The sequence below is a fragment of the Vombatus ursinus genome, unplaced genomic scaffold (genome assembly GCF_900497805.2).
Source record: "Vombatus ursinus unplaced genomic scaffold, bare-nosed wombat genome assembly UNPS02006779.1, whole genome shotgun sequence".
NCBI classification, from domain to species: domain Eukaryota; kingdom Metazoa; phylum Chordata; class Mammalia; order Diprotodontia; family Vombatidae; genus Vombatus; species Vombatus ursinus.
Window position 1 is genome coordinate 20,387,910 of NW_020946557.1, and position 27,692 is coordinate 20,415,601.

Below are 27,692 nucleotides of genomic sequence, written 5' to 3' on the forward strand. Positions count from 1 at the left end.
CTCTCTCTCTCTCTCTCTCTCTCTCTCTCTCTCTCTCTCTCTCTCTCTCTCTCTCTCTCTCTCTCTCTCTCCATTCTAGTCAGAATGGACTACTTGATAAAATTCTCTTTATAGGACATGTCAACTTTCCTGTTTATAAATTTCTTTGTTTGTTTGGAAGAGGCAGCTAGGTGGCTCAGTGAATAGAATGCTGGGCTTGGAGTCAGGAAGACCTGAATTCAAATCTGACCTCTGATATTTACTAGTTCTGTGACCTTGGATAAGTCACTCAAACTCTGTTTACCTTAATCCACTAGAGAAGGAAATGGCCACTCCAGTAACCACTCCAGTTTGCCAAGAAAACCCCATGGACAGTATGGTCCACAGAGTCACAAAGAATCCAACATGACTGAATGACTGAACCACATCCTCAGAAAGGGTAAAAGTGAAATCCCAACCACAAGTATGTTAGCTGTCCTACTTGGCCTTCCTTTCTTCTATAATCTCTTATAATTGCAAAGCTAGCAGAAACTCATAATGATTTAGATTTCACAGCCTTGCACTTGTTCACTGAGGCCTCAAAATTAATGTCTCAGAATATCATAAGAAATAGCAAATGTATTAAAATAAATGTTACTTGTATGGGTATTTTCCCCCTTTAGATTTATGACTTTGTTTCACTACTATATGCAATCTAGTGAAAAATTTAAAAAAACCTGTATTTTAAAATAAAATAAAGAGTTCACAGAGAAACTGAAACCATACAAAAATACTATCAAGAAACTAAACCAAAAATAACTATCAAAGTCAGCAGTCAACATAACAGTGGAAAAAAATGATTTAAAACAGTACTTACATGCATTTTTATTATGTAGTATTGCATCAAGAGATGCCAAGGCAAGGTTAGACAGCATTAAATGGCTCAGAATGATGTGACCGTGCTTTGCTGGGACTCTCAACCCAGTAGGACATTTCCCTTTTCCTTTCTTGATATATGGAGACAAACAAATCAAATATCTGCTAAATAACTGATGCAATGATATGGTAAGCTAAAGAATCAAAACACACTAATTCAGTAAGGCAAGTTGCTCTAACCGAATTCAAGTGGATTGTAATGCCAACAGGTAGCATCCCATATCTTTACCCTTGAATTACTGTATTCCCCACCCTTGTGGAGCAACACAAACTTTGAACCATACGAAAATCATCACCAGTTTGTCTTAACTTTCTGTTATGTTTTAATCTATGTTATTTTTGAGGCAACTGACAAAAAGAAGATGAAAACTTTTCACAAAAAAAAATCAGAACAAACATGTATATGACTGCTTTTGCTTTCTGGAATTAAGCTGGTATTATTCACTCTTTTTAAAAAAAATAGCAGGATATTTCCTACAACAGTTTTGATAAACAGTATGAATTTTAATCATATATTTATGATGCCTACCTAATAACATATATCTATCAGTCAATCTAAGCAACTTTTGAAGTAAATTTTCATAATAAATCCAAATCATGGTCAGCAATGGGCAGCGAGGCATTGACAGGAGACAAACAAATCTCCTTATTAGTATTACAAAGTTTAAGAAAATAACAATTAAAAAAGCATGAGAGTTTTTGGAACCTTGTTGGTGCCATCCAAAATAAGAGGAACATTTTAATATACATGTAGATTAAATGGCAGCAGAAAAAGACCAAAATGCCAAATATACTATCTTATATAAAAGGTCTTCCTAATCAAAAATTAACCTTGCCAAGAATGTAAGCAATCAATTGAACAGAACTGGTGGGAAAACTGGAGGACAGTCTCATAGAAATTAAGGTTAGACTACCATATACAAAACAAACTGCAAATGGATACAAGGCATGAACATAAAAGATCATACCATAAAAAAAAATTCACAATGTTATTAAGTACCTTTTACAGTTATATCTAAAGGTTTACTTCTAACCAAACAAGGGATAGAGGAGGTCATAAAAGATTTTTTTAAAAAAATTTGACTACATAAAAATTTTAAAAAAACTTCATCATGTAGTCAAAATTTAACATAAGAAGATCTATTTTACCAATAGATAACTGGACAAAGGATAAGAACAATTTTAGAAAGAACTGAAAATTATAAATGACCACATGAAAACTTGTTCCAAATCATGAATAATAAGATATATGCAAATTAAAACACTTTCACCATACTTCCTGCAAAGCAGCAAAGATAAAAAAAAAAAAAGATGGGAAAAAATAATGGGATTCTATGGGAACCAAGGGTACATTGATTCTCTGTGAGTGGAGCTATAAGGTAGTCCCAACCATTCTAGATTTCAATTTGGTGTGAAGCAACAAAAAATGACTAAATTGTACCAAGTGATACAATTCTTAAGTAGATACCCAAAGATGTCAAAGACAGAAACAAAACTCTGTAATATCTCACAAAATATTCACAGTGGCACTCTTTTCAGAAGCAAAAAAAACAAAATAAATTGGTATCCATTAATGGTAGAATGATTGAAAAAACTAAGATATAAGAATTATTAAAATATTACTATGTTTTGAAAAATGATGAATAAGAAAAATTCATTTAAAGAACTGTGGGCAGATTTACTTAAAATGATGCAGAGATAAATAATCAGAAGCAGGAGAACAATAGTTAAGATGACTACAATAATATAAATGAAAAGATCACCAAAAGGAAGTTTACACTGTAAGACGCTGCTATTAAACTGTGAGACAGCTAGATGGTCCAGTATATGAAGTCTCAGCTTAAGCATCAGAAACACCTGAGATCCAATTAAACCATAAATACTTACTAGCTCTGTGATCCTTGGCAAGTCACTTGGCCTCGCTTTGCCCCAGTTTCCTCATCTTTGATGACTGTACTTTGATCATTGTACAGATGTACAATGAGAATAATAATACCACCAATCCTAGGTTTGTTGTTAGTATCAATTGAGACAATATATATATAAAAGGTCTTGCAACATTAAAGCACTAAATAAATGCTAACAGCATCAGTATTATGTACTTTGAGTAATGGAAAAACCAATAAAAGTCCCAAATAAGATATAGTAAAAATCTCCTTTTCCTTCCCTAATGCAAAGAGGCAGGGGAATACTAGAATAGAATATTGAAGGTCTCTGTATCAAAAGTTTTGTTCAATTGCTTTTTCTTTTTGCCAAAAGGCAGGGTTCAATAGGGGAGTAGGAAGACAAGAACTGATTGTGATAGAAAAGCAAAATTCAGCAAGAACACACCTTTTATTATAAAAAAAGAAATCAATTAGATGAGAGTATAACTTCAGAAATTACTATTACAGTCAAAAATCCTAAAGGAAACACTTTCATTGATCTGTTTAATGTTTTTGTTTTGTTTTTTGGTTGGCTGACTGGTTTACTAGAAGCAAAAAAGGAAAAATAAAAGAAATTTTAGTATCAAGTATACTGAAGATAGGGATTGTGTCATTTAGCTACATATGTAACATTATTATTTTTGTTCTTTATAGTGGCTTATTAAAAACAATTTGTTGAGGGCTTACCACGTATAATACACCCATCCCCAACCTCTTCCCTTCCAGATAGGATTCCACTGGAAGGACTTTATCTTCATTCCTTATTTTGGAAAATCTGTCTTGTTATGGCATTTTGCTGACTTAAACTCTCTGAGTTAAAATCATACCTGATCTCTCCCAGACCTAAAGTCAGAGGGATCAATATTTTGGATTCTGTCAACTGTTTCTAAGGCAAAAATATTAATAGAAGATATGAAAGTTGGGTAAAAACAAAATGCCTTAAAAAAAAAGATTATGGGTGAGCAGGGAGTGAGATGCAATAGACTTTACCTTTCAGAATCTTGTTATTTTTTCTGAAGAAAAACCATGAAAAACAAATTAGGTGGCAAGAGTTTATGGTTTATTTCTCAGGGAAAAAAATCCAACTATTATTTCACACCAATTTCTGGCCACCCCTGTAGTTTTTATTACGCATCACTGTAGTGATTAATGACGCACACCCAGTTAATGGAAAACAGCAGATTAGGTTTCCACTAATAGATTTGAGAGTTATATCTTTGTGGCCCATTTGGTAACAACCTCACTGCTCAGTAAAGAAGTAATGGATTTAATCCTAGACCAGAACTTAATTTTTTTGCATACAAGATGGGTCAGACTATTTGAAAGGAGAAAACTACAACTTTCAAAGTGGTCTAATCATGAGCAAGACAGAAAACAATTGGCTTAAGCAAATGTGGCCCTAAAAAAGGTATAGGGCCTCACAAGACTGGGGCAACTATATCATACTTTTCTCTTTTTAAGAAGACAAAAAAGCAAAAGGTAAAAAGTAGTTTATCAGCTGTATTCAGCTCAGTTCAGATTCATTGGAAAAGAAGCAGTTAGTATATAGATTTCTTTCCCAAGTTCGACTATATATGGATTGATTTCTTTTACTTAACTAGAGGAACAGGAGGAGAATAAACATTACTATTATGTGACTGTACTGTGCTAAGTACTTGATAAATATTATCTCATTTGATCCTCACAATAACCATGAAAGTTAGGTGCTGCTATTATTCTCATTTTACAATTGAGGAAACTGAGACAATGAGTTTAAGTGACTTGTCCAAGGTCCACCAAGGTAATAAATGTCTCAGGCTAGATTTGAAATCAGATATTCCTGACTCCAGACTCAGGCCTCTATTCACTGTGCCACCTAGCTGCCTTAGGTAGGATATTGTGGAATTATATGAGGAGGGAGAATAAGGGAAGGGAGGAGTTCATGGGACATGACTCTCAGGTTAAAAAGAAAATTAGTAATTTTTTTTTTTAATTTTAGATAGTTGTTTTGAATGCAGGAGAAATTTTTCATGTTATTTATCAAACCACCCTACCACAAAAAAAATAAGAAAGAAGAAGAAAGAAAAGCTTGTTTAATACACAAAGTATCTGAAATTCCAAAGCAGTCATCCATCATGAATAGTATACTCATACTCTTGGGGAAGAAAAGGGAAAGAGACAGGGAGAGGAAGGGGAAGAGACATTTATTAAGCTCTTATAATGTGTCAATGTGCTGAAGTCTGAGGAGAGAAATGGAAAAAAAGTTAGAAAGTCCATGCTCCAAAGGAGCTCACATTCTAATTGGGAGAAATAACACATTAAAGCAAGTTCAGCTGTAATGTGGAAGGAAAAGGCCCCCAGGCCTAAGGGTGCAACTTCACCATGGGAGCAGTCCAGCAACCCAGGTGAGTTCAGGGCAGACCATGGAGGAGGTGAAGAAAAGGAGTAAGCCAAACAACAAACAAGCTGAATGAATTGAACTAAAAATAAAAACAAAAAATCCTGGTATTAAAGGAAAAGAATGAAAAAGTCAAGACACTATGTAAAGGTAATGCACGTGCAAGCACCATCAATCAAACTGGAGGAGAAATAAACAGGCAAGAAATAGTCAGAATGCAAACTTCACCAAAGGTCTTTCTCTCAGACAACAGCAGTCTGTAATTATTGTCTAAACAACTGAATCAATTACATTTTTAACAGTAACAGCCCATGTTTATTTAATTGTTTGATGTTACAAAGAACATTTATTTAGTAAATGGAAGTCACTGCTGAATAAGAAATCATTTGCTATGTTTTCTTTGAGAGTCTGCATGAAGTATTGGATAAATAATAGGCATCAGAGTCAGAAAGACTGGATTTAAGTCCAACATCCAACAGATACTAACTTCGTGCCTCGGAGCAAGTTCTTGAATCTTTCAATGTTAAGTGAACCTCCCAGCTAGGTGGTACAATGCATAGAATACTAGGTTTGGAGTCTGGAAAACCCAAGTTCAAATCCAGCCTCAGACACTGAAATTCTATGACCCTATCACCGCGTCTGTTCCAGTTCCCTCAACTTTAAAAAGGTGACAACAATAGCAACTATTTTACAGGGTCGTTGTAAGGATCAAATGAGATATTTGTAAAACACTTAGCATAATGCTCGGTTTATAGCAGACAACTAAATATTTATTCTCATCCCCTTCCTGCCTCAGTGTCTCAGATGACTAAGACTATAGCTTGCAGAACAGTTGCAGACCTGCATTGGTGGAAAATTCCTCATCAGGAAGCTCCTTATTATCAATGAAAGCTCAAGTCCTCTTGAAAAACAGTCTAAATGATCACTCCTGATAGGCATGAGAAATCAAGAGCAAACTAAGTGCATACAAGAAGTAAACAAGATCACAGCCAAGCAAAGGTGACGGTTGTATACAATTGTCCATCTAAAGCAACTAACAAAACATAAAATGTGGTTTCAGTTATTACTATTACATAAAAGAAACAAATACATCAGTTGCAAATACTATTTTGTATTAACAAAGAGACATTTAGTGACAGGTCCCTTGTTTCTAGATACTTTTCTTCATGACAATGGAATTCTTGAAAGAGATCACTGACCTGTATAAAACTTACCTAAGTGTTTCCTCCCCTGCTTGCTAAACACATATTATACAGACATGTAACCTTGGGAACCAGTGAACTGAAGCATTGTATTATCATGCAGAGTGAAAAAGAACAAAAGACACATTCACACTTTGTATTATAAAGTCAACCTGAAAGCTAACATTTTGAAATTGCAAAATACTTAACAGAGTTGTTAACCTTAAGCATTCAAACACAGATCTTACAAAAAATTAAAAAGACATGGTTGGAGGTAGCATGGGAGATAGGGATAGTCACTGTGTATAAATTGCTCTGTATAATAGAAGGCATTTTTGTTCTGACACAGTTTGTAAGTAGTTACTGGTAAAGTCCCTTCAAAGTCTGAAGTCCTCTGAGTTTATGATCTCTAAATTCAAGTGAACACAAAGTGTCTGAAAGACCTTTCTGTATGTATTCCTGTGTTAATAATTATCAGATGCACTATTTTAGCTCCTTTCCATTATTCTGTGAAAGAACCCTGAACTGATCTAGGGAAATAGATGAAATGGAATAGAAAGCACTGGGCTACAAATTTAACACCATCATAAACTGAGGACCATTGAAGATCCACTAGGCACACGATACTGAACTAGCTACCTTATTTGGAAGAACAAAAAATAACTAGTCTTTGACTTCTAGACATTTAATAAAGCGAAAGTCAGTGTTTTAAAGGGAAAACTTCAACTCAAGACAAAGGAAATACGACCATTTGATACCTTTTCAGAAATAGAACAGCTGAAATCAGTCATACATTTTACCAGTAATCATAAAAAAATTAAAAAGGAAATTTAAACTTGCACATAATCCTGATTAACAAAACCAGTAAAAATATACATTTTCTCAAACTGAGGACCTCTAAGAAGTATGATAGGCTCAACATTAAAGAAAAAGTTCATCAGGACACCAGGATTTTAAAAACACTTACTTTTCAGAAATCAGATCTCTTTCCTAGCTGCTGAATACTTAAAAGAGAGAACTTTATAATTGGGGATTATGGTACAACTTTATCTATTAGCTGAATTAATTTATGAGATAGACCCACCTCCCCGCCCCCAACACATACATAATACTTTTTACTTTATTTTAATTTCAACTAATCCAACCATTTCTTTAATTTATTAAATATTCAATCTCATAATACTTTGTCACAATTTAAGGATAAAAATGAATCATTTAAAAATGCCTCTCCTAAGAAGACCTGCTTGACATTCTAATCCAAATATATTTTTGATTTTTTTTCAAGAAGAAAAGAAAACTCTTTTTTTTTTAACTTTTCCAGTTAAAGTTCTGTCAAACAAACAGATTTCTACAAAGGAAGATCTTACAACAGCTAGGTGGCACAAGTGAAAAGTTTTCAGCCAGTAAGGAGGACCTGAGTTCTATCCATCCTCAGACACATGTCACATAGCCTGTGTTTGCCTCCATTTCCTCAACTATAAAGTAGAGGTAATAAGATCACCTAGCTCACAGTGATGTTGTGAGGAAATTAGACAATATTTGTAAAGCACTTAATAGCACAGTGTCTGGCTCCTAGTAGGTACTATGTAAGTGTTTATTCCCTTCTCCAACCCCTAATGATCCCTACACAGCAGTGACTACTAGATTAAATATATTTAATACTGAATTTGACCCCAATATGAGTTTGGATTTATCTAATTTTTCTTGGAAGTCTTGTCACTAATTTAATCATTTAGTAGAGCTAAAAGATTAACTAATATCCAAAAAGATTTGATTTCAATCATTCTGGTTGAAAAAGAGATTCATTAACTCAAACAGAGGATACTAATACAATTAAACAAAAACAACATAGTTTTACCTGATATTCATTGGGCCAAAAGGTGCTCACTGCCAGCTCAGCCCGGAGCCAGTCTTTACCAGTGAAGCCAGTCACATTCCAAATAGGATTAGCCAGAGGTCCTTTATTCACCCTAACTAATATGTTCAAAGTGCCAGGATTCATCCTTTTTTGGCTATATAATAGATAGCTGAAATCAATACAATGTGTGTCATTCTCCTTCATTGTTGGAAGTTGAAGTCTAGCTTTTTCTCCAGGGTCATGATTGGAGGAATCCACTACCATGTAGGATCCTGAAATGACATCAAACAAAAACAAAAGTGAGAAAATTTAAAAAGAGAACATCAAAAGGTATTTGAAGAGGAGAAAAGCTAAAGAATTCACAGATATTTATTATTAAAGTTCAATCCTCTAAAATGGATTTCCCCCAGTATATAGTCTATGTAACAATATAAGTTGACATTATATGATTTTATTCATATAATATGTATACATATATATTACATATACACATCTTTCTATATTTAATTAGATCCATAAATTTCCTCCATTTATGCTGTTTCTTATGAAAAAGTTAATATACATCTTGCCAGTAAATGAATTCACTGTTGTAACAAATCATAATTAAAGAAACTTATGAAAAAATATTTTATAAAATAAATACTCAAGACCCTACTTCATTGAAATTGAGCAAGGATGGTCTCAGATGGTTAAACAATTATCACAACTGAATGATCTGGGCAAAATCTTTCACATTCTGTTACTTTTAAGCCTGTTATTGCAAATAAAGCTCCACAGGTTTCAGCTGAAAGTTAGTAGGCTTTTTGTTTATTTTTTATTTTATGTAATAAATTAACTGTCTTTATATTTTCAAAAATGTTCGTCCACTTTTATGCTACGAGGTTATTTGGCAAGCCAACATCTTTTCTGAGAAAACCATACAATATCTTTTAAAATGCAGTTTTCACATTGCAGGATAGATTGTTAAATGTTAAACTATTGTTCAAAAAAACCACTCAAATACTTTTATTTTGAACTGTATATTAAATCAAGAAATATCCCTTACAAAACACAGATGCAGATGTTGAGGTTTTGGGTGTTTTTTGCTTTCTTTTTAAATGTGCAAGAGAAAATATGATGACCTGGCAACATAGAGGCCATTTATTTGATAAATAATAATACTTCTATTGCACTTAGGTACCTGGAACATAGTAAGTGAACAATAAATGCTTGTTAATTGACTGAAAAAATGGAAGCTATAAAATAATATGAATGATTTCATGAAGTGCTACACCACCAGCTCCAAGCCTGTTACTTAACAATAAGGAAGCACTCCACACAAAATGAATGAATGAATAATCAAATTAAATACACACAAAAAAAACCACACCTCAAATCACATTATACAGTATTTTACAAAAAAGGTGTATTGATGTAGCATATCATTAAGAAACATTCATAATTGTCTTTCAGTCTATTACTTTCAAATCCATGCCATCTAATACTCTCATATTATGACAGGTAGGTTTTGTTTTGGTTTTTGTTTTGTTTTCATTTGGGGGGGCAGTTGAAATTCCTTTTGCTCCTGGCTCTCTCATCCTACAAAAATTTACTGTTTTCATTTCAAGAGAAAAATGGGGTTTGGGGTTCTTTTTTAATTAAATGGCTTTTACATGATCCATTCCATGGAAATGGGATTTTGCTTTACTTGGTTACCCTTAGAGAAACAACCACTGTGATCACCATACACAATTTAGCAAGATGTCCTTGGAATATGGCCAACTTCACCACTGATAGATTTTCATTAAAAAAGGGAAAGATGGAAGTAGGGTTTTTAAATTAGTTTCACAAGCCTCCAATAATTATAGCTTTCTAATCAATTCACAATTAGACATTAGTGGTCATTGCCATTGAAGGAATATTGAATTAGTTCTCACTGTTACGTATCCTTTATTGCTAAAATAAACTGAACACATTATTACCCTTTTTATCTTCATTATCTTAAAATTTCCAGCATTCTTTAGTAGTTTTCAATAATGATATCTTAAGAAATTCTAATATATTTCTGTTGCTTGACTTTGATTTTAAGGGAAAAAATAAGCAGGACAGATAATGAGAATGTCTCTGTCTGCAGAAATCACAGATTTGGAATACAATGAAAGAATTCAATAAATAAGAGAATTTCCTGTTTTAATACTAATATTTCAAATGAACTGAATACTAGTTAAATCATTATAGTAATTAGCAATCTTCTGTAGAAAAAATATTACTTCTCTGATTCCTTTGAAAAGTTCTATCAAATTCCTGCAGCCAGCTCTTCTAGGTGAACTAATGGAATAATCTGTACTTAGTGAATCATTCTAGAGCAGGAAATAAGAAAAGGGAACAAAAAGTCTCCGCCTTTGTGACTCTGGCCTCATAGTTATTATGGAAGTAGGTGTTTCCACTACAGAAAACTACCAGTATACTCCAAATACAGACATCTATGCTATTGCTAAAGATGCACAAGATGATTTCTCATATCCTCCCTCAGTGACAGACATTTTAATAACCGTAGTGGATAGAGAACTAAGCCTGGAATTAGGAAGACTTGAGTTCAATATGGCCACAGGTATTTGCTAGCTGTGTGACCCTGGACAAGTCACTTAACCTCTGTCCACTTCAGTTTCTTCAACTGTAAAAGGTAGACAGTAATAGCACCTATTTCACAGTGGTTTTGTGAGAAAAATGAGATAATATTTTAAAGCCACCTAGTACAGTGCTCAGCACATAATAAGTACTCAACAGATGCTTGTTTCTCCCCTCTTATTTAAAATTTAAGCTCATTTAAGCTTGTTGTTCCCTCAGTACTACTGAGAGAAAACTGTTCAATAATCAATTAAGCAATAAGCACTACTCTCTGCCAAGCATTATGCTGGGCTCTATTGGGGGTTACTAAGACCAGGGCTAGAGAGACAAAAGCCAAGCAGTTCTTACTCTAAGATTTAACATTCCTGATGGGAAGGTAAAGCAAGGTCAGTACAAAGTAATTTGGAGGTGAGAAAGCACTAGTGATTGAGGGAAGAGAGGTACAGGAAAAGTCTCATTAAGGAAGTTATCACTTGAAATGAGTTTCACTGGGGACTAAGGATTCAAATGGGAGCCAAGAGGAAGAAGTGAATTCCAGGCATAGGGGACAGCCTGTGCAAAATGCCTAGAAATGAAACATTATATACACGGAAAAGGAAATAGGCCATTTGGCTGGCCCATGGAGGACCAAAGAGAGTTATCTTTTAAAAAAGATGGGGTGGAGGCAGATTTCCAAGGACTCCGAATTTCAAATCTAGGAGTTTTCATTTAATTCTAAATACAAAATGGAGAAACCAGATCTTCTAGAGTAGGACAGTAACATGGTCATACCTGTGCTTTAAAAAATATCACTTTCCAGGTTGTGTAGAAAACAGTTCAGAGAGACAAACACAATTTGTGGCAGCCCGATTACTAATCTATTGCATTCTTCATTACCTATTTCCACTTTCCAATATTAATTAATTTTTTTCCCTTCTATAACAGGGCAAACTCATATGGATATACACCGAAATAAAAATAACTGGTATTTATGTAGTTCATTAAAGTTTTCAAAACACTGTGCATAAGTAGTTCATTTGACCCCTACAATAAATCTGTGGTAGATATCATAAATATTCTTTTTCCTCATTTTAGAATTAAGGAAACCAGGGTGGGAAACCAGGGGTTATGAGATTTGACCAACAAAGAGCTTTTAGGTAGAATTCAAATCTAGTTCTCCCTCTATTCAAAATTAAATGATACTTCCATGAAAGACTAGATAATGTTAAAGGGGGATTCCTTACTTCGATAATAGTCTGCTTAAGTTTTGGAGAGAGTTGCTTAACATAGAGAAATGCAAGAACCCCCATTATAAAAGTATGCTTTAATAATAGTTTTAATTTTAATATCCCACAAATCAACAGTATATTGATAACCAAGAAACTATTATAAAAATCCATGTACATTTTAAACTGTTCAAAAAAATTAGAGACATGGCAGCTCATATCAAAAAGAATGGTCAAAGAAAAAAAGACCATAATAATAATAAGCACAAGAGTTTTAAAGACATCTAAGTTATAATGATCATTAGACTGTGGTTATGTATTAAGACTTTCTTAAGAGTGTTTCTCCTCAAGTTACACTTCAAAGGAATTTAGAATTAACTGAATTAACCTTGAAGGTGATGATTAATGAATGATATCACAAAAGAGTATGACAAGAATGGAAAAAAGTTAAATAACAGTCTAAAAGTGACTGTATCTACTTCCACACTAACCATTCACTTTTAACCCTTAGTAATGCTTTCTCTCCTCACTCTTCCTTTGAGATTCTTCCCAAAATCACTAACGATTTCCTTGTCACCAAATCCAATGGCCTTTTTCCAGCCCTCATTCTCATTTGACAATGTTCTCTTGCCACTCCGATTTTTCCTCTTACCAACCTCTCTGTGGTGTCCTTGACACACAGTCTCTCTCTCTGTCTCTCTCTCTCTCTCTCTCTCTCTGTCTCTGTCTCTCTCTCTCTCTCTCTGTCTCTCTCTCTCTCTCTGTTTACCCACTCATGGTCCAGTAAGTACAAAGGCTCAAGGGAATCAAATTGACATAGAAAAAAGACAGAGAGAGGTAATGTTGAAGGAACTATGGCACACTAATACATTATTGGAAGAGCTGTGAATCCATTCAACTATTCTGAAAAACAATTTTGAATTACAGGGGAAAGTCACTAAACTGTTCATTCCCTTTGATTCAAATATACCACCCTTGTGTATGTACCTCATGAAAAAGCACCTCAGGAAAAGCAAAGAAAGAAAGAAACATTCCATATTGTACTAAGTAAACCATTTTGGCAGATGGGCTAAACCAGGTTGAGGGTAACCAGGGGGTTTGCTGGTGAGTCAGGGTGGTGTCTACCCCCAACCAACCAACCAAATTAAATATTATCTTATTTTCAGATCCAGATTCTCCACCTCCTACTTACCCCCCAAACAAGAAAACAAACAAAAAAAAAATAAAATAAAATCTGTTACAAACATATATAGTCAAGCAAAACAAATTCCTGCATCAGTCACATCCCCCCTACCCTTGCCAAAAAAAAAAAAAAAAAAAGGCTTAATCTGAGTCCATCACTTCTGTATCAGGAGATGGGTAGCATATTTCATTTTGAGTCCCATGGAATTCTATGGAGTCCTATGGAATCGTAGTTGTGTACATCAGACCTCCTAAATCTTTTGAAGTTGTTTGTCTTTGTAATATTACTGTTATTGCATAAATTGTTCTTATGGTTCTGATAATTTCACTCTGCATCGGTTCACACAAATCTTACCAAGTTTCTGAAAATCATACTCTTTTTCATGTCTTACAGCACAATCACACACACACACACATACACGTTCAGCTATTCTCCAACTGATGGGCACCCTGTCAGTTTCAAATTCTTTGCTGCCACAAAAAGAACTATTAAAAATATTTTAGCACACATGGATCCTTTTCCTCTTTATTTGATCTCTTTGGGACACAGACCTAGTAGTGGCACCACTTCATCAAAGGATATGCACAATTCAATAGCTTTTTGGACATAGTTCTAAATTGTTTTCCAGAATCTACCCTTTTTCTTAACTTCAACGTTGTATATGTCCATTAAGCATGAATCTAGAAAGGCCTGTGTATTTTATCTAGTCCATCTGCTCCCTCTTATCCCCAGTTTTACAGGTGAGGAAATTGAGACCCAGAGAGAGGAGGTGACTTATTCTAGATTAAAAAACCAGCACAAAAGCTGGGATTTATCTCCACTAGCTGGTGCCACAAACAATAAAATATTCCTGCCATTATACCACACTCACTCTCTGCTGAATACATGTATTGATAACACCACCATACTTCTAGTCTTCCAAGCTCAAAAGTTCAGTCTTCTTTAATTCCTCCTGCTCCTTCACAACCCCACCAACCACAATCAACTCGATGCTAAGTCCCATGCATTCTACCTCTGCAAGGTCTCTGACATATACCCCTCCATATACCCATCCTGTCAGACAACTAGGTAATGCAATAAATAGATCACTGGGTCTCAAGTGAGGAAGACTTGAGTTTAAATCTGGCCTTAGATAGTTATGATCCATGTGACCTTGGGCAACTCACTTAATTTCTATTTACCTCAGTTTCTTCATCTGTAAAATAAAGATAATAATACCTACCACCTACCTCCCTGGGTTGTTGTGAGGACCAAATGAGATATTTATAAAGTGCTTAGCACAGCGCCTGGCACATAGCAGGAACTTAAATGCTTGTTTCTTTCCTCTTCATTTCTTCTTCAATGATTATGGACTGTACTACTGTAACAGCTGCCTTGCCTCAATTCAATTCAACAAACATTCATTAAGAAACTCCTATGTACTAGATACTGATAATACAAAGGCCTCTCTCCCCCACACCCTTTCTCACACACACACACACACACACACACACACACACACACACACACACACACACACACACACACACACACAATCAGTCCCTAACCTCAAGGGACATTCTGTTTCATTCTCCTCCAAATCATCTTTCTCACAACTCTCAAAGTATTCCAATGGTTTCCCTACATTTAGCAAATAAAATATAACCATTAGTGTAGATTTATAGCCCTCCTCAAACCTGATCCAACTAACTTTACACATTTTATCCAATACTACCATTTCACAATCTCCAAGTGAACCCTTCACTCTATTCCTCAATGACACAACATTTCCTTGTCTTTGAACCTTTGACAACAGTAACCTTATTCCGAAAATCTTTACCTTCCTTCCCAAATCATTTTTGGTCTGACTTCCATGAATCCTCTCAAAATTCTCTGTAATTTCCAATGATTAGTCCTTTCCTGAATCTTTCATATCTTACACTTGACCCCTCCTAAGCACTTATCATAATATGACTTAAAGCTACTGCTGTCTTTGTTTCATCTGCACCAAACCCCCAGCAAGATTATAAACCCTTTGAGATAAAAGACTGTATCTCATTTCAGCCTTGTATTGCCAGGGCCTGACATAGTGTATGTTTGTTGAAATGAACCAAATTGGTTCACTTACCTGCACTTTATGAGGTTTTAACCCATACTACTCTCTGTTATTTTTCTCCTCCAGGTTGCAGTTAATACTCATGTTGGACTGGTAGTCAAAATCCTCTGCAATCTGGCATCATTCTGACTTTCCAGTTGCACCTCCTACTAATCCCCTCAACTATGCTACATTCCAGCTAAATTGGATTACTTGGGATATTCCTTGTACACACCCTGCAATTTCTTACTTCTGTGCCTTGTAAACACTAGTCCCTGTACCTGAAATGACACCACTCAATCCCACCTCCCTCTTGAATTCATCCCCAGGCTAAAATGATAGAATCATTTGTTTTCTGGAGTTGAAAAGATGTCAAAGGTCATCTAAGTCAGCAATAACATCCTCCTCATATTTGTATATTCATTGCTTGTGCATCTCTTATGTATTTGTGAATTACTATGTATTTCGGTCATTGATTTATGTGTTATATAACATAAACTAAGTTGCACAGGAGCATAAATCATGGATTATCTAAACTTTCTATCCTCATGCTAGCACCCAGAATGGTGCTTTGCATATGATTAGCAGTTATTAAATATTGGATTCAATTATATTGTGCTTGTATTTTTTTTTTTACACATTTCATTAGCTGGTTCCTAGTTTCCCCAAGAATATTATAAACTCTCTAAAGGAAGGTTGTCTTATACTTTTCTATAACCATATCTTGGGTCCCACCATATCACCCACTGGGTACCTTAATATTGCTTGAAAAATACTTGTTTGAGGGGCAGCTAGGTGGTGCAGTGGATAAAGCATCTGCCTTGAAGTCAGGAGGACCTGAGTTCAAATCCGGTCTCAGACACATGATACTTTCTAGCTGGGCAAGTCACTTACCCCCAATTGCCTCACTGAAACAAAAAAACAAACTGTTTGGTGAATGAATAAATAAATGAAAAATTTAAGCTACAAATAAACATTAACAATACGTATAATAACAACCCTACACAAAACATGATAATTTTCCAGGGCCTTCAAAACCTCAGGCATGGACCAAAAATCCTGTTTCTTTGTGTTATTATAAGTGTAGTAAATTTTAATAGGATGAGTAAAAATGGAGAGGACAGTAGAGGATGAAGGGAGAGAATATTCAACCACTGCATTTGTGTTAACCCTATACATGCAAGTAAAATCCTACTTATAATATGAGGATAATATATAATATTTATTTATATTACATAACATCTAACATATAAATATAATTGGATTATTTATATATAATTATATTATAACATTATATAAATATTTATTATATAAAATATGATATTTATTTTCAAGTAATCTTATAGGAACATTATTGCTGCTATTAACACTGAGTAAAATTCTACCATTCTGTTGCTGCAGGGTGCATCTTGAAAGAATGGTCAAAAAAATAACCAAAACAACCATCCCTACTAGAGACTGAGTGGAAAAGGTAGGAAGAAAGTGAAGTGAAATCACTTCCTCCCAGTATAAACCTATTGAGTGTTCTAGAGTAAATGTTCTTGACTTTTTCCTGTGTCAGGACCCCTCTGGGCACTCTGGTGAAGCCTTTGAACTCCTTTTCAGAATAATGTTTTAAAATGCATTAAATAAAATACATAGTCTAATAAAGAAAACCAAAGGTTATTGAAATAAAGATGAATTTCAGCCTCCCACCCACACCCCCTCATATAAGTCACAGGGTGACTGAAATATATCCACAGACCCCAGATTGAGAACGCCAGTTTTAGAACTTTGTATCACATCTAAAATTTTGAGAATTTGAATCATTATACCATAATTAATGTTTCAATGCAACAATAAATGTAACAAACAAACAATACTATTTTACTGTAAAGGGAGCAGGTGGGGTTGTGTTTCCTTAAAAATAGATTATTTTGAGTACTTCTTTGGAGCACCATCACACAGTAGAAAAGCAGTTAGCTCCTGGCATCAAGTGAGATTATCCCAGAAGAAGAAATGAACATGCCAGAATCTGTTGATTGAAAGAACTAAAGACACAATGTGGTAATACATTTTCGTGCCCAGACAGTTTAAGAAGCAGTAATCAGGAGAGCTGGGTGGGGGAAAGAGAGACAAACTGAAATCATTACTTGAGGCCCAGCCAATGCAGGATAATTTTTTCTCCTTGTTCCAAAAATAATGCCCTCAAGCCTTTCTACTGCTATGACCTTCACAGATGAATACAGTGGTTTGGGGAGGGCCATTTTTCTGTGCTGTCTCAAGTCTACATTCCCCACGTGGATTTTTTTTCCCCACCTTACTTCTAAAAATTGACTATGACTTTGGATAATATGACTCCTTAAGTTGAGGCCACAGCTATAGTCAGAGAAACTTCAACATTTTAATACTATTTTAAAACTTACAAAGTACTTCACATACATTATCTCATTTGAATGAGATACTAATTATTTTTCCCCATTTTAGAGATAAAGAAAGTCAGGCTAAAAAAGAGTAAATGATTTGCTCAGGGTCTGAGTGGCTGGTTGGTGTCTCTGGAAGGATTCAAATTCTGGTATTTTGGACTTTAAGTCTGGCACTTTATCCATAATTATAGTGGCAAGCTGACAATCATTCAAGGTCCTCCATTTATTCTATATGAATCTCAGACTGATGTAAGCTACCCACTCATCATTCAAGATTGCAGTGTGGTAATATAGAATGAACACTGGCTCTGGAGTCAGAGAAACTGGGTTCAAATGCTACTTCTGATGCTTTCTGTCTGTGTGAATTCAGGCAAATCATATAATCTCTTTGGGGTTAAGCTGCCTCATCTAAGAAACCAGGCAAGTGAACTGGCTGGCATTTGAGGTCACATGTGGCTTTACATCTGTGATCCTAGGACTCCCTCTAATCTTTCATAACTAGTAAATTTTCTACAAGTGGTGCCTATGTTATCAAGTCTGAAAAGAGATATAGCAGGCATATGTTTTTTGGTTATTTTCCATGGAAATCTAGTTCATATCCTCTAATGAAATTTCAATATAGTGAATTTAATTTTTTATTCTGCTCCACTCCACCCCCAACTACCCACTTCAATAGGGGGAGGGAGGGACAAAAAAAAGACAAAAACTGAAATCCTATCTGTTTTTCCCTACAGAAGACTCATAAGCTGTAATATGTTAAAAGCCTTCTAACAAAGGTACTACATCAGCATAAAGAAGTCTCACTTTGCTCCCAAGAGCAAAGACAAGGATCAAGACTAAGAGGAAAATAAAAGGCATAAGAAACAAAGGAGACCACAAATAAAGAAAAATGATAAAGGCTTAAGAGATGAAGGTGAATTATAGCTGTCTAAGGAGGTGATGCTAAATTGTTCATAGCAGGATTTGAAAATTGCTTATTTCAAAACCACAGGTATATCAGGAACTGGCAAAGCTAAACAAAATGAGAAATTTAAAAACAGGAAAAGGAAAAATAACATATCTTTCAGAAGGAAAAGAGGAAGAAAACTCAGGAATTACAATTACTTTTATTTATATTTTCATTCTGAACAGATGAAACTTGCTCCTTTCTTTAGATGATCTATCATCAGTATTCTTCAAGCTCTACCAGTCCCTATTTCTTCTGATAATGCTTCCATGCATAATGCTTTCATGCTAACAAAACTCAGTCCTCTTCCAAAGAAGCAACTTGGTGTAGCGGATGGAGAGCTAGCTTGGAATCGACCCATACAGGGTGTACAACGTTGAGCCAATCACTTCCTCTGAGCACCCTGAACAAAGCTCTAAGACTAAAACTTGCAGAGAAGTTGACCTTGCATAAGTAGAAAAAATAACTTTCTAAGAGTGTCCTACACCTTCAAAATAAAAGGTCCATTACCAAAAGAAAAGGGGAAAAAAAACACCTTTTGACCAAATACCTCAAGCCTAGCCAAAATGCCTGATTAAACAACATGATTAGGCCTAAGAAGAAAGTGGCTAAATTTCAACCTTTAGAGAATTCCCAAAAGCTTTTTTCTCCAAAAAAAAATTTCTTTTTTTTTTTACCTCCCTTTGGCTTGGCAGAATACACAGGCACATTCCTCATGGGTGAAATATTTTTAATCCCTCCATAAAGGCTTTGTGACTGTTCTGTGTAACCAATTTACATTCAAAAATGGAAAAAAAAATGTTTTGATAACAGAACAACCTCAATAATCTTTCAGAAGACTGTTAACACTAGAAAGAACCCTGCTATTGAACATGTACAGCAGTTTTCCTTCCTATTCTAACACAAGACTGGAGGAAGGGAGGGGAGGGGACTCATCTGATATATGTTAAAATTTAGGAATTTGGATTATTTGTTCCTGTTATATACAGTTTAATCTTTACTCACACACAGTACTGGAAATCTAAAGTATGAATCTCCTTTACATGGTCTGCTCTTGATTTCCAGGTTTTCCCACTTAAACTTTGATGACTTGAAATTGTTTTACCATATGATTATAGTAAGATTTTATTTCTCTTTGCTTATCTCCACAAGCAATTTAAATTTCAGTTTCTTTCACCTCTTTTCCTAGCATCCATCAGAGAAAACACACACACACACCCCTTAAACACATTTGAATTGACCACTTTTCTTTTCTTCATCTCAAATAATCCTCTGTGTTCTCTTTACTCATTTCTCTTACAACTAAAGCAAGAAGAGGCATATATGTCAATATGACATAATAAATCACTAATAAATCTCCACCATGACCCAGTTTGTCCATTCGTTCCTATTTGTGTTTTTTTTTCCTTATGTGGTCATAATTAGTGTGTACTCTCAGCTGCTTCTATCTTTCCACCCACTCTCGATTATTTCATAAAAGATTTTCTTTATGTCCTTGTGCTCTTCATAATTTTCAGACAAAAAGTTTAGTTGAAGCTAGATGATCTTTTGGTAGGTGACAATTTTAACACATAAGTTATATCTGGCAAAGGAAATTTCATTCAGTTGAATAATGATGTAGGAAGCCAGAATCAGGAAGAGAGTGAAAGGAATGGAACTAGGAAGAGAGTGAAAGGAATGGAGACAGACACAACAAAAGATGGTCTTCTCAAGGAGTTCAGACACAAAAAGAAAAATAAGGATAAGGGATAAATACATTAGAAAATAGGTAGAAACAACAAGGAGTAATAGAAAGCTGGCCTCAGGAACAGAGAAACGGAGTCTGCCTCTCACCTTTACCACCTATTAACTATGTGACCCTGAGAAAGTCACTTAGTACCCAAGTCAATTCTACAAGACTCTAAGATTCAGAACTGTCACTCATTCTGTAGGGGCAGAGGAAATCTTTCCCCACCCCCACTGGGAGTTCCATATGGCAATTAATCAGGAAGCATTTATTAAATGTCTACAAATAGTCCCCACCCTCAAAGAGCTTACATTCTATTGGGGCAAAATTTCAGGATGGCACAAATGAGGAAATTTCTCCATTAATCTTACAATATCTGACAAACAAAGGATCCTGATCAGCAACAGAAGGCACATGCAATATATTCCCCCCAAAAAGTCAAATGTATCTTGGCATCTTCCAAGTTAGAAACTAGGAAATTTTTATTTAAAGAACTAATCAGAAAAAGGTAACCTACGATAGTAATAAATCTATAGATGATAAGAGAATAAAAAAGTCAAAGCAATTTTTTTTTAACTTTTTACCTGGAAAGACTTGCACAAACTGAAGCAAAGTGAAATGAGCAGAACCAGGAAACACTGTACACAGTATTAGTCACATTGTGTGATGATCAACTGTGAATGAATCAACTCTTCTCAGCAACACAATGATCCAAAACAAATACATGAAGGAAAATGCTATCCCCATCCAAACAGAGAATTGATGATAAAGAACTTTATTCTTTTTTGTTTTATTTTGTTTTTCCTTTTCATCTGTTTCTTCTCTCACAATTGTGACTAATATGGGAATGTTTTACATGATAGCACATATATAACCTATTATCAAATTGCCTACCATTTTAGGAAGAAGGGAGGCAAGGGAGGAAGGAAGAAAAATTTGGAACTCAAAACTTTGTAAAAATGAATGCTAAAAATTGTCTTGATATGTAATTGGGGAAAAGAATAAAATATTATTTAAAAATTCTTTTCCTCCTCTTTACTTTCCTGAAAAAAAAAGAAAAAGAAAAAATGTTGTAACAAATATTCACAATTGAGCATTGGCTATGTCCAAAAGAAAAACTTTAATTTTTTTCCTCCCTCTTATAGTGTACCATTTATGCCAGACAACAGCAATCTCAATAGCTTAGTGTGTCACCAATAGAACTAAACAATGCAGACTATTGCCAATGGGCATAGCCTTGAAAAACAAAGTAAAAATGGGCTGGAGAGGTGTAAACAAAAGGAAAGAACAAGAAGAGGGAAAGAAGTGAAGCAAGAAGGGAGGGGAGAAATTGGAGTGTGGGATAGAGACACATACTAATGCAGACAAGTCAAATGAAAAAGCAGGTAGATGTGTTTGGAGTTACCAAAAATCCCCCTAAGTAGCATAAACACAAGGTTATCTTTTCTGGAAGTGTACTCTACAATTCTAAGGTAAGTAATGATACCTAGCATTTTTATAGTACTTTAAGGTTTGCAAAGCACTTTACAATTATTATCCCTTTTTTTTATCTTCACAATAACTCTGTGAAGTAGGTCCTATTATTATCCCCATTTTAGAGAGGAGAAAGCTATGATGAAAATATTAAGTGACTTGTCCAGGATCATACAGCTAGTATCTTATGCAGAATTTGATATAAGTCTAGTGCCACCACTGTGTCACTTAGGTACCTTTGGCAGTTTCAGATTGAAACAGGGGCCACTAAAACTGTACAGATGGAAGATCCTTGTGGGTCATATATTAACATTGTAAATACCATATGGCTATTATCTACATGTTGTCATATTTTTATTTACTTTTAAATATTTTTCACTAACATTTTAATCAATTTCACCATACTTGGGAGTGTTGTGGCAGCACATGTGTGTTTGACACCTCTGATCTACCTTTTTACAAATGATAAAAATGTGGTTATGGTGACCAGGGACACTGTGTCTACTTTACCCATTCCAAGGACTATATTATAGCACTACATATTAAGAGCTTGAGAGCAAAAAAAAAAAAAAGTTTCTACAAACTCAAAAATCAGCAAAATGGAACCTTCTGAAGCCTCTGGGGGCTGATGATTTTGGGGAACTCTAGTAGTATCATTGTTCCCACATATACAACCAGTTAATGTGCAAAACTGACTCTTGCTGTTGCCCAACATCAGATATTCTGCCTGTTACAACTGTCAATAGCAGATACTTTAAAAAGTACCAGCAGAATGCACCTGGTCAGTTAAGAAATGTCATATTCAGCAACCTTATGACAAAGAGAAAAAGTCTAAGCAGCAAGTGAGGGTTTCCTCTCCACCTGGTGGTATTAATAAAATGACAGTCAATTCAGTTCCCCTTCTAGCAAATGTGCTTCAGCATAGGCACACTGCCACTCTAGAAACTGAACAAGCCACATGGATAGGGACTCAATCTACCATTTCAATGGTAGAAGCAACTCCATCAACCAACAAGTAGCAGGTCTGCACTTTCCACATACTGCCTTAAGGAGTTACAGGGAGATAAAGTGATTGGCAAGGGTCCCACAGAAGTCTATCTGAGAAGTGGAACTTGAAGCCAGTTCTCCTTGTCTTTAAGAGCAGGTCCTTGTGTCACTAGGTCACAGTGCAAATACTCCAAATTCCAACCAAGTTTACTTTTTCACTGGTGAGGACAAAATGGCTACTTCTTTAGAGAAGTTTTCTCTTTCAGAGGCAGGTCGAATGATTCACTAGATGATTTGGAATCAGGAAGATCTGAATTAAAACTTGCCTTAGATTTTGACTAGCTATTTGACCCTGTGGCAAATCACTTAACTGCTCTCTGCCTCAGTTTCTCCATCTGTAAGACAGGATAATAAAAGCACAAACACACTGGGCCTGTTGGGAGGATCAAATGAGATAAGAAATGTAAAATGGTTTTTAAACACTAAATAAACACTAGCTAACTTTTTTTTTGAAAGCAGCTAGTTGGTACAGCAGAAAGAGTGTTGGACTTGAAGTCAGGAAGGATTAAGTTAGAATCCTGAATCAGATACTTAATAGATTTGTGACTCTGGGCATCTCATTTAACCTCTCAGTCTCAGTTTCTTCATCTGTTAAATGGGGATAATAATTGTACCAATCTCATGGGGTTGCTGTTAGTATCAAAGGAAATAATTTAGGTAAAGCACTTAGCATATTGTAAGGAGCAATATAAAATGCTATCTCTTCCTTGTAATTTTCATACATTGAAAAGTTGAAGTTCAAAATGAGCACAATACTGAAGAATTTCAATTTGAATTAACACACTTAAAGTATACCTCCTTTGCAAACTCTAAATATCAAAATGAAGACGGGATAAACTAGTTTAGCCAAAACAAGAAACACTAGAAATGTCTGCCCGTTTCTCAGACAGGTTTGTTGTGGTTTCTTTTGTTTTGCTTTATGGGAGGACAGTTAAGGATCTGAGTAACTGCTGAATTAGAGACCTCACACACAATTGATTGCCTCTCAATTTCTAATTACTTTAAAAAAATTACTTTCAGATTAATAGTTTTCCTTTTCAGGAATCCCTTACTATTCTTGAAATTGGATTTTTGCATGCAAGAAAAGAATCAAATGTCTTCCACATGAGAATTATCAGCAGTCTCAAGGTATGCCCCCAGATCATTCTGTCAACAAGCATACCCTTGGAAATATTTACATGTTCAAAATGAGTTATTCATCTGATAAGACATAACTAAAATCATTTATTGCATATCTACTAGGCACTAAGGAAATTTCAAAGAATAAAGTGTATTTACTGATAAGACATCCATAGGTGTGGCATTCAAAGATTTAGGTCAAACTACCTTTCCAGGCTTATCTATAAAAATACTTTTTCTCCAGACACACTGGGATGACCTACAATTTCTACATCATATCCTGGGTATTTCTACTTTCTTGATTTTGCAAACTGTACTTCTTCCTATTCTGAAATGCTATTTTTCTCCATGAACTCGTCTGAGTCTTACTCTTATTTCTCAGTTTTCCCTTTGACCAAGACAAGGCCCCATGGTGTTCTTTCCTTCATTTTTTAAAAATATTGTACCTGTTGCTTGTGACATTGGAATGGATATGGCAACCCGTATGGCTATTACGTTTATCTTCCCAAATAGAATAATCTAGAAACAAATTATTTTACCAATAACAATCATAGATCCCCAGATTTTCCAGGAGAGTTCCAAATTTCAGATGGTTTCTCCTTTTGTCTTTCTAAATCAAAATGTCCTAAGCCACCAAAGGTCTAGGACCAAAGAGAGAACCTTAAGTTTCTCCACTTGAATTTTCCTGTGCAGTTGAGAAGGATTAATAAATATGCTTTGGATGCTTCAAATGCAATTCATAAATCAAGGAACAGACTTCCACCAATTCAGTTTTTCAGAATACAAAGAATAAAAAGTTATTCTTCAATAACAAATCAACAAATCAGCAAATCCATAATAAATCAACAAATCAGGTGTCTAAACACAGTCTATGTAGTTTTAATCCAATCAGACTAGTTGATTAGAGATCAGCTTAAAATTACTAGAAAAGTGAGTACTAGATGTCTGATTTGGTGAATGAATTAAGGTTCATTGTAAGGATATTCAGTAAGAGGTTTCAATAACACTAACAGCTGTAGGAGCCTAGACTACCTGAATAACTTTGCAGAAGTACTAATTACGGAATGAGAAAGTTAAACCTCTACCTGACTTGCAGGCAAGTAATCTATTTTTATCCTTCACATGTTTGCAGAGCACTATGCTGGTTGCACTTGTGGTGCTATAATGGGGAATAAGTGGTTCAGTTTGGCTGAATTGCATGCTATGTGGAGGTTAATAGTCTAAGAATAACTTGACTAAATTTGTGCATAACAAGATTAATGTGGCAGCATGAATTTGTTGAGGATTCAGGCAAGAGAACAGGCAGAAATTGAAGGTGTAAAAAGATTAGTTAAAAGCCTACTCTATCTACATGACTATGTGGCCAAATAATATGAAGAGTTCACAAAGGAAAAATTACAAACAATTAACAACCACACAAAGGATTGCTTAAAATCACTAATAATAAATGAGGTACTTTTTTTAGCAGCAAAAAACTGCTAAAAAATAAGCTGCTTATCAATTGAATTGCTAGATAAATTATGGTATCAGAATGTGAGTTAGTTAATAAGCATTTATTAAATGTTTGCTAAATGCCAGATGTTGTGCTAACTGGGGGTAGAGAGATCAAGTTTGGGTCAGATGTTGGGTGTATGGGGTTAGAGAGAGTGAGGAGTCAAGGATGACACCAAGGTTATAAATTTGGGCAATTGGAAAGAAAAATAAAAAGAAATGTTTTTTGATGCTGTAAGAAATAATGGGTAAGATGAATGCAGAGAAGCATGGGAACACATTTGAACAAAAGCAAAGTACTGTCATTAGAATGGCGGGGGCGGGGGGAGTACATACCAACCACAGTGCAAATGAAAAGAACTACAAGAAAATAATCAAGACTAAATGTGGAATTCTAATGACCAAAACATAACTTGGTCCTGCCCCTTCCCCCACCCCAAATGAAAATGCAGCTCCCTCCATTCCATCTTTGTAGAGGTCAGAGAATGTAGAACATTGCCTATGCTGTCAGATTTGGTAGATGGTTAGTTTTGTTGAATTTCCCCCTCCCCTTTTTATTCTTTGTGATTATACACACACACACACACACACACACACATATACATATATATATATATATATGTAGCCCTCATCAACCTCTCTGGGAGGTTGAGGGGATTGGAAAATAGTAGGTAATATAGATGATATGAAACCAAAAAAATCATTAAATTTTTAAACTTCAATTGTAATAGTCCAAGCAAGTGGTGATAAAGATAATCAATAATACCAAGCTGCTGGACCAAGTAAATGGATAGGAGTGGTACACAGAGTTATTGAAAATCTGAGGATTAATAGGCCACTTTTGGAAAACATCATGGGGGGGCAGTGTTAGTATTTTGTAATGGACAAGAATTAATAATGTGATGCATCACTAATTGTGTCAAATCATTTACATAGTTTTAATGAACCAATTAAGATTTATTATAGTAAATAACAGTGGGATTGTCTGATTTAATCCTATTGAAGCAAAAATGTTAGTGTGCAAAAATGGTTTAGAGAGTTAATTATCATACATAAGGATGGCTTAACAATAACTCTCACCCTTTCGGAAGGACTGCTATACACTCCTAGAGACATCAGTGAAAATACTGCTGAAGAGACCACCCAACCCAGCAACATAAGAGTCCTAAAATGTATGGGAGAAATCATCACTATACTACAGAGAAGGGAATAAAACCAGTGAAAAAACAGTGTATTTTGTATTAACAGACTAGTGAAATAGAATTCTTTGAAAGAAATAAGAAGTCTATTCTATACACAAAGGGAGTTGCTAAGTACATCTGTTTCATCTTGACATTATCAGGACCTTCCAACCACCAGCTAATTGTAATTACAATCAATTCAACAAATATGCTTTAAGTATAAATTATGTGTTCAAAACACAATGCTAGGGGACTAGGATGAAAAATGAAAAGCATACTCCCTTTCCTCAGGGAGTTTATAATCTAACATTAGGTATAAATAAGGCACTAGGGACAGAGACACTTTGCTTCTCTGAGCCTCATTTTCCTCATTTCTAAAATGGAAAGAATAATAATTATGTACCTACTTTTTAAGGTCATGGGGGAATAACTTTGCAGATCTTAATAGCAATACAAATGAATTATTGTTAGCATCTAGTGCTTAGCACAGTGCCTGGCACACAGCAGACCCTTGATAAATGTTGACTTGATTTATGTGAAATTAGTAAGGGTAATAGATAATCCAAATAAAGTAAGAAATGGAAATTTGGGCAAAGAGATTTTGAGGAGGGAGCATCAAGAAAGGTTTCATGGAAAATATATCACTTTCACAGAGGCTAGAAGAAAGAGGGAGAGATGGGGAAGGAGATTATTTCATGCATAGGGGAAAATTTCCACAAATATGTAAAACTATGGTGTAAGACAAAATCTATTTTGATTTTTGCCTGAAGGGTCCTGTGGTAAGCCCTTTACAAATATTATCTCTTTTGAGCCCCACAACAACTCTGGGAGGTAGAAGCTGCTATTATCCTAACCTTACAGTTGTGGAAACTGAGGCTGAGGTTGTTATTTACTTAGCATCAAAGAGCTAGTAAGTGTTTGATGAGTAGTAAAATGGTATAGTCACCCTACTAATTTTTTTATCGGCATGAAGGAAATACCGGGGGGGGGGGGGAGTAAA

The 27,692-nt window shown here is 35.1% G+C and overlaps 1 protein-coding gene across 2 annotated transcripts in view; it reads right to left on the reverse strand.

The window, feature by feature from the left end:
* PTPRK (protein tyrosine phosphatase, receptor type K) overlaps positions 1 to 27,692 on the reverse strand; it is a 723,664-nt gene that overhangs the window by 441,558 nt on the left and 254,414 nt on the right. For both annotated transcript variants that reach the window (XM_027848590.1, XM_027848589.1), the window contains exon 3: positions 8,236 to 8,507. In XM_027848590.1, coding sequence (XP_027704391.1) covers positions 8,236 to 8,507 — 272 coding nt within the window. The remainder of the gene's footprint in view (positions 1 to 8,235; positions 8,508 to 27,692) is intronic.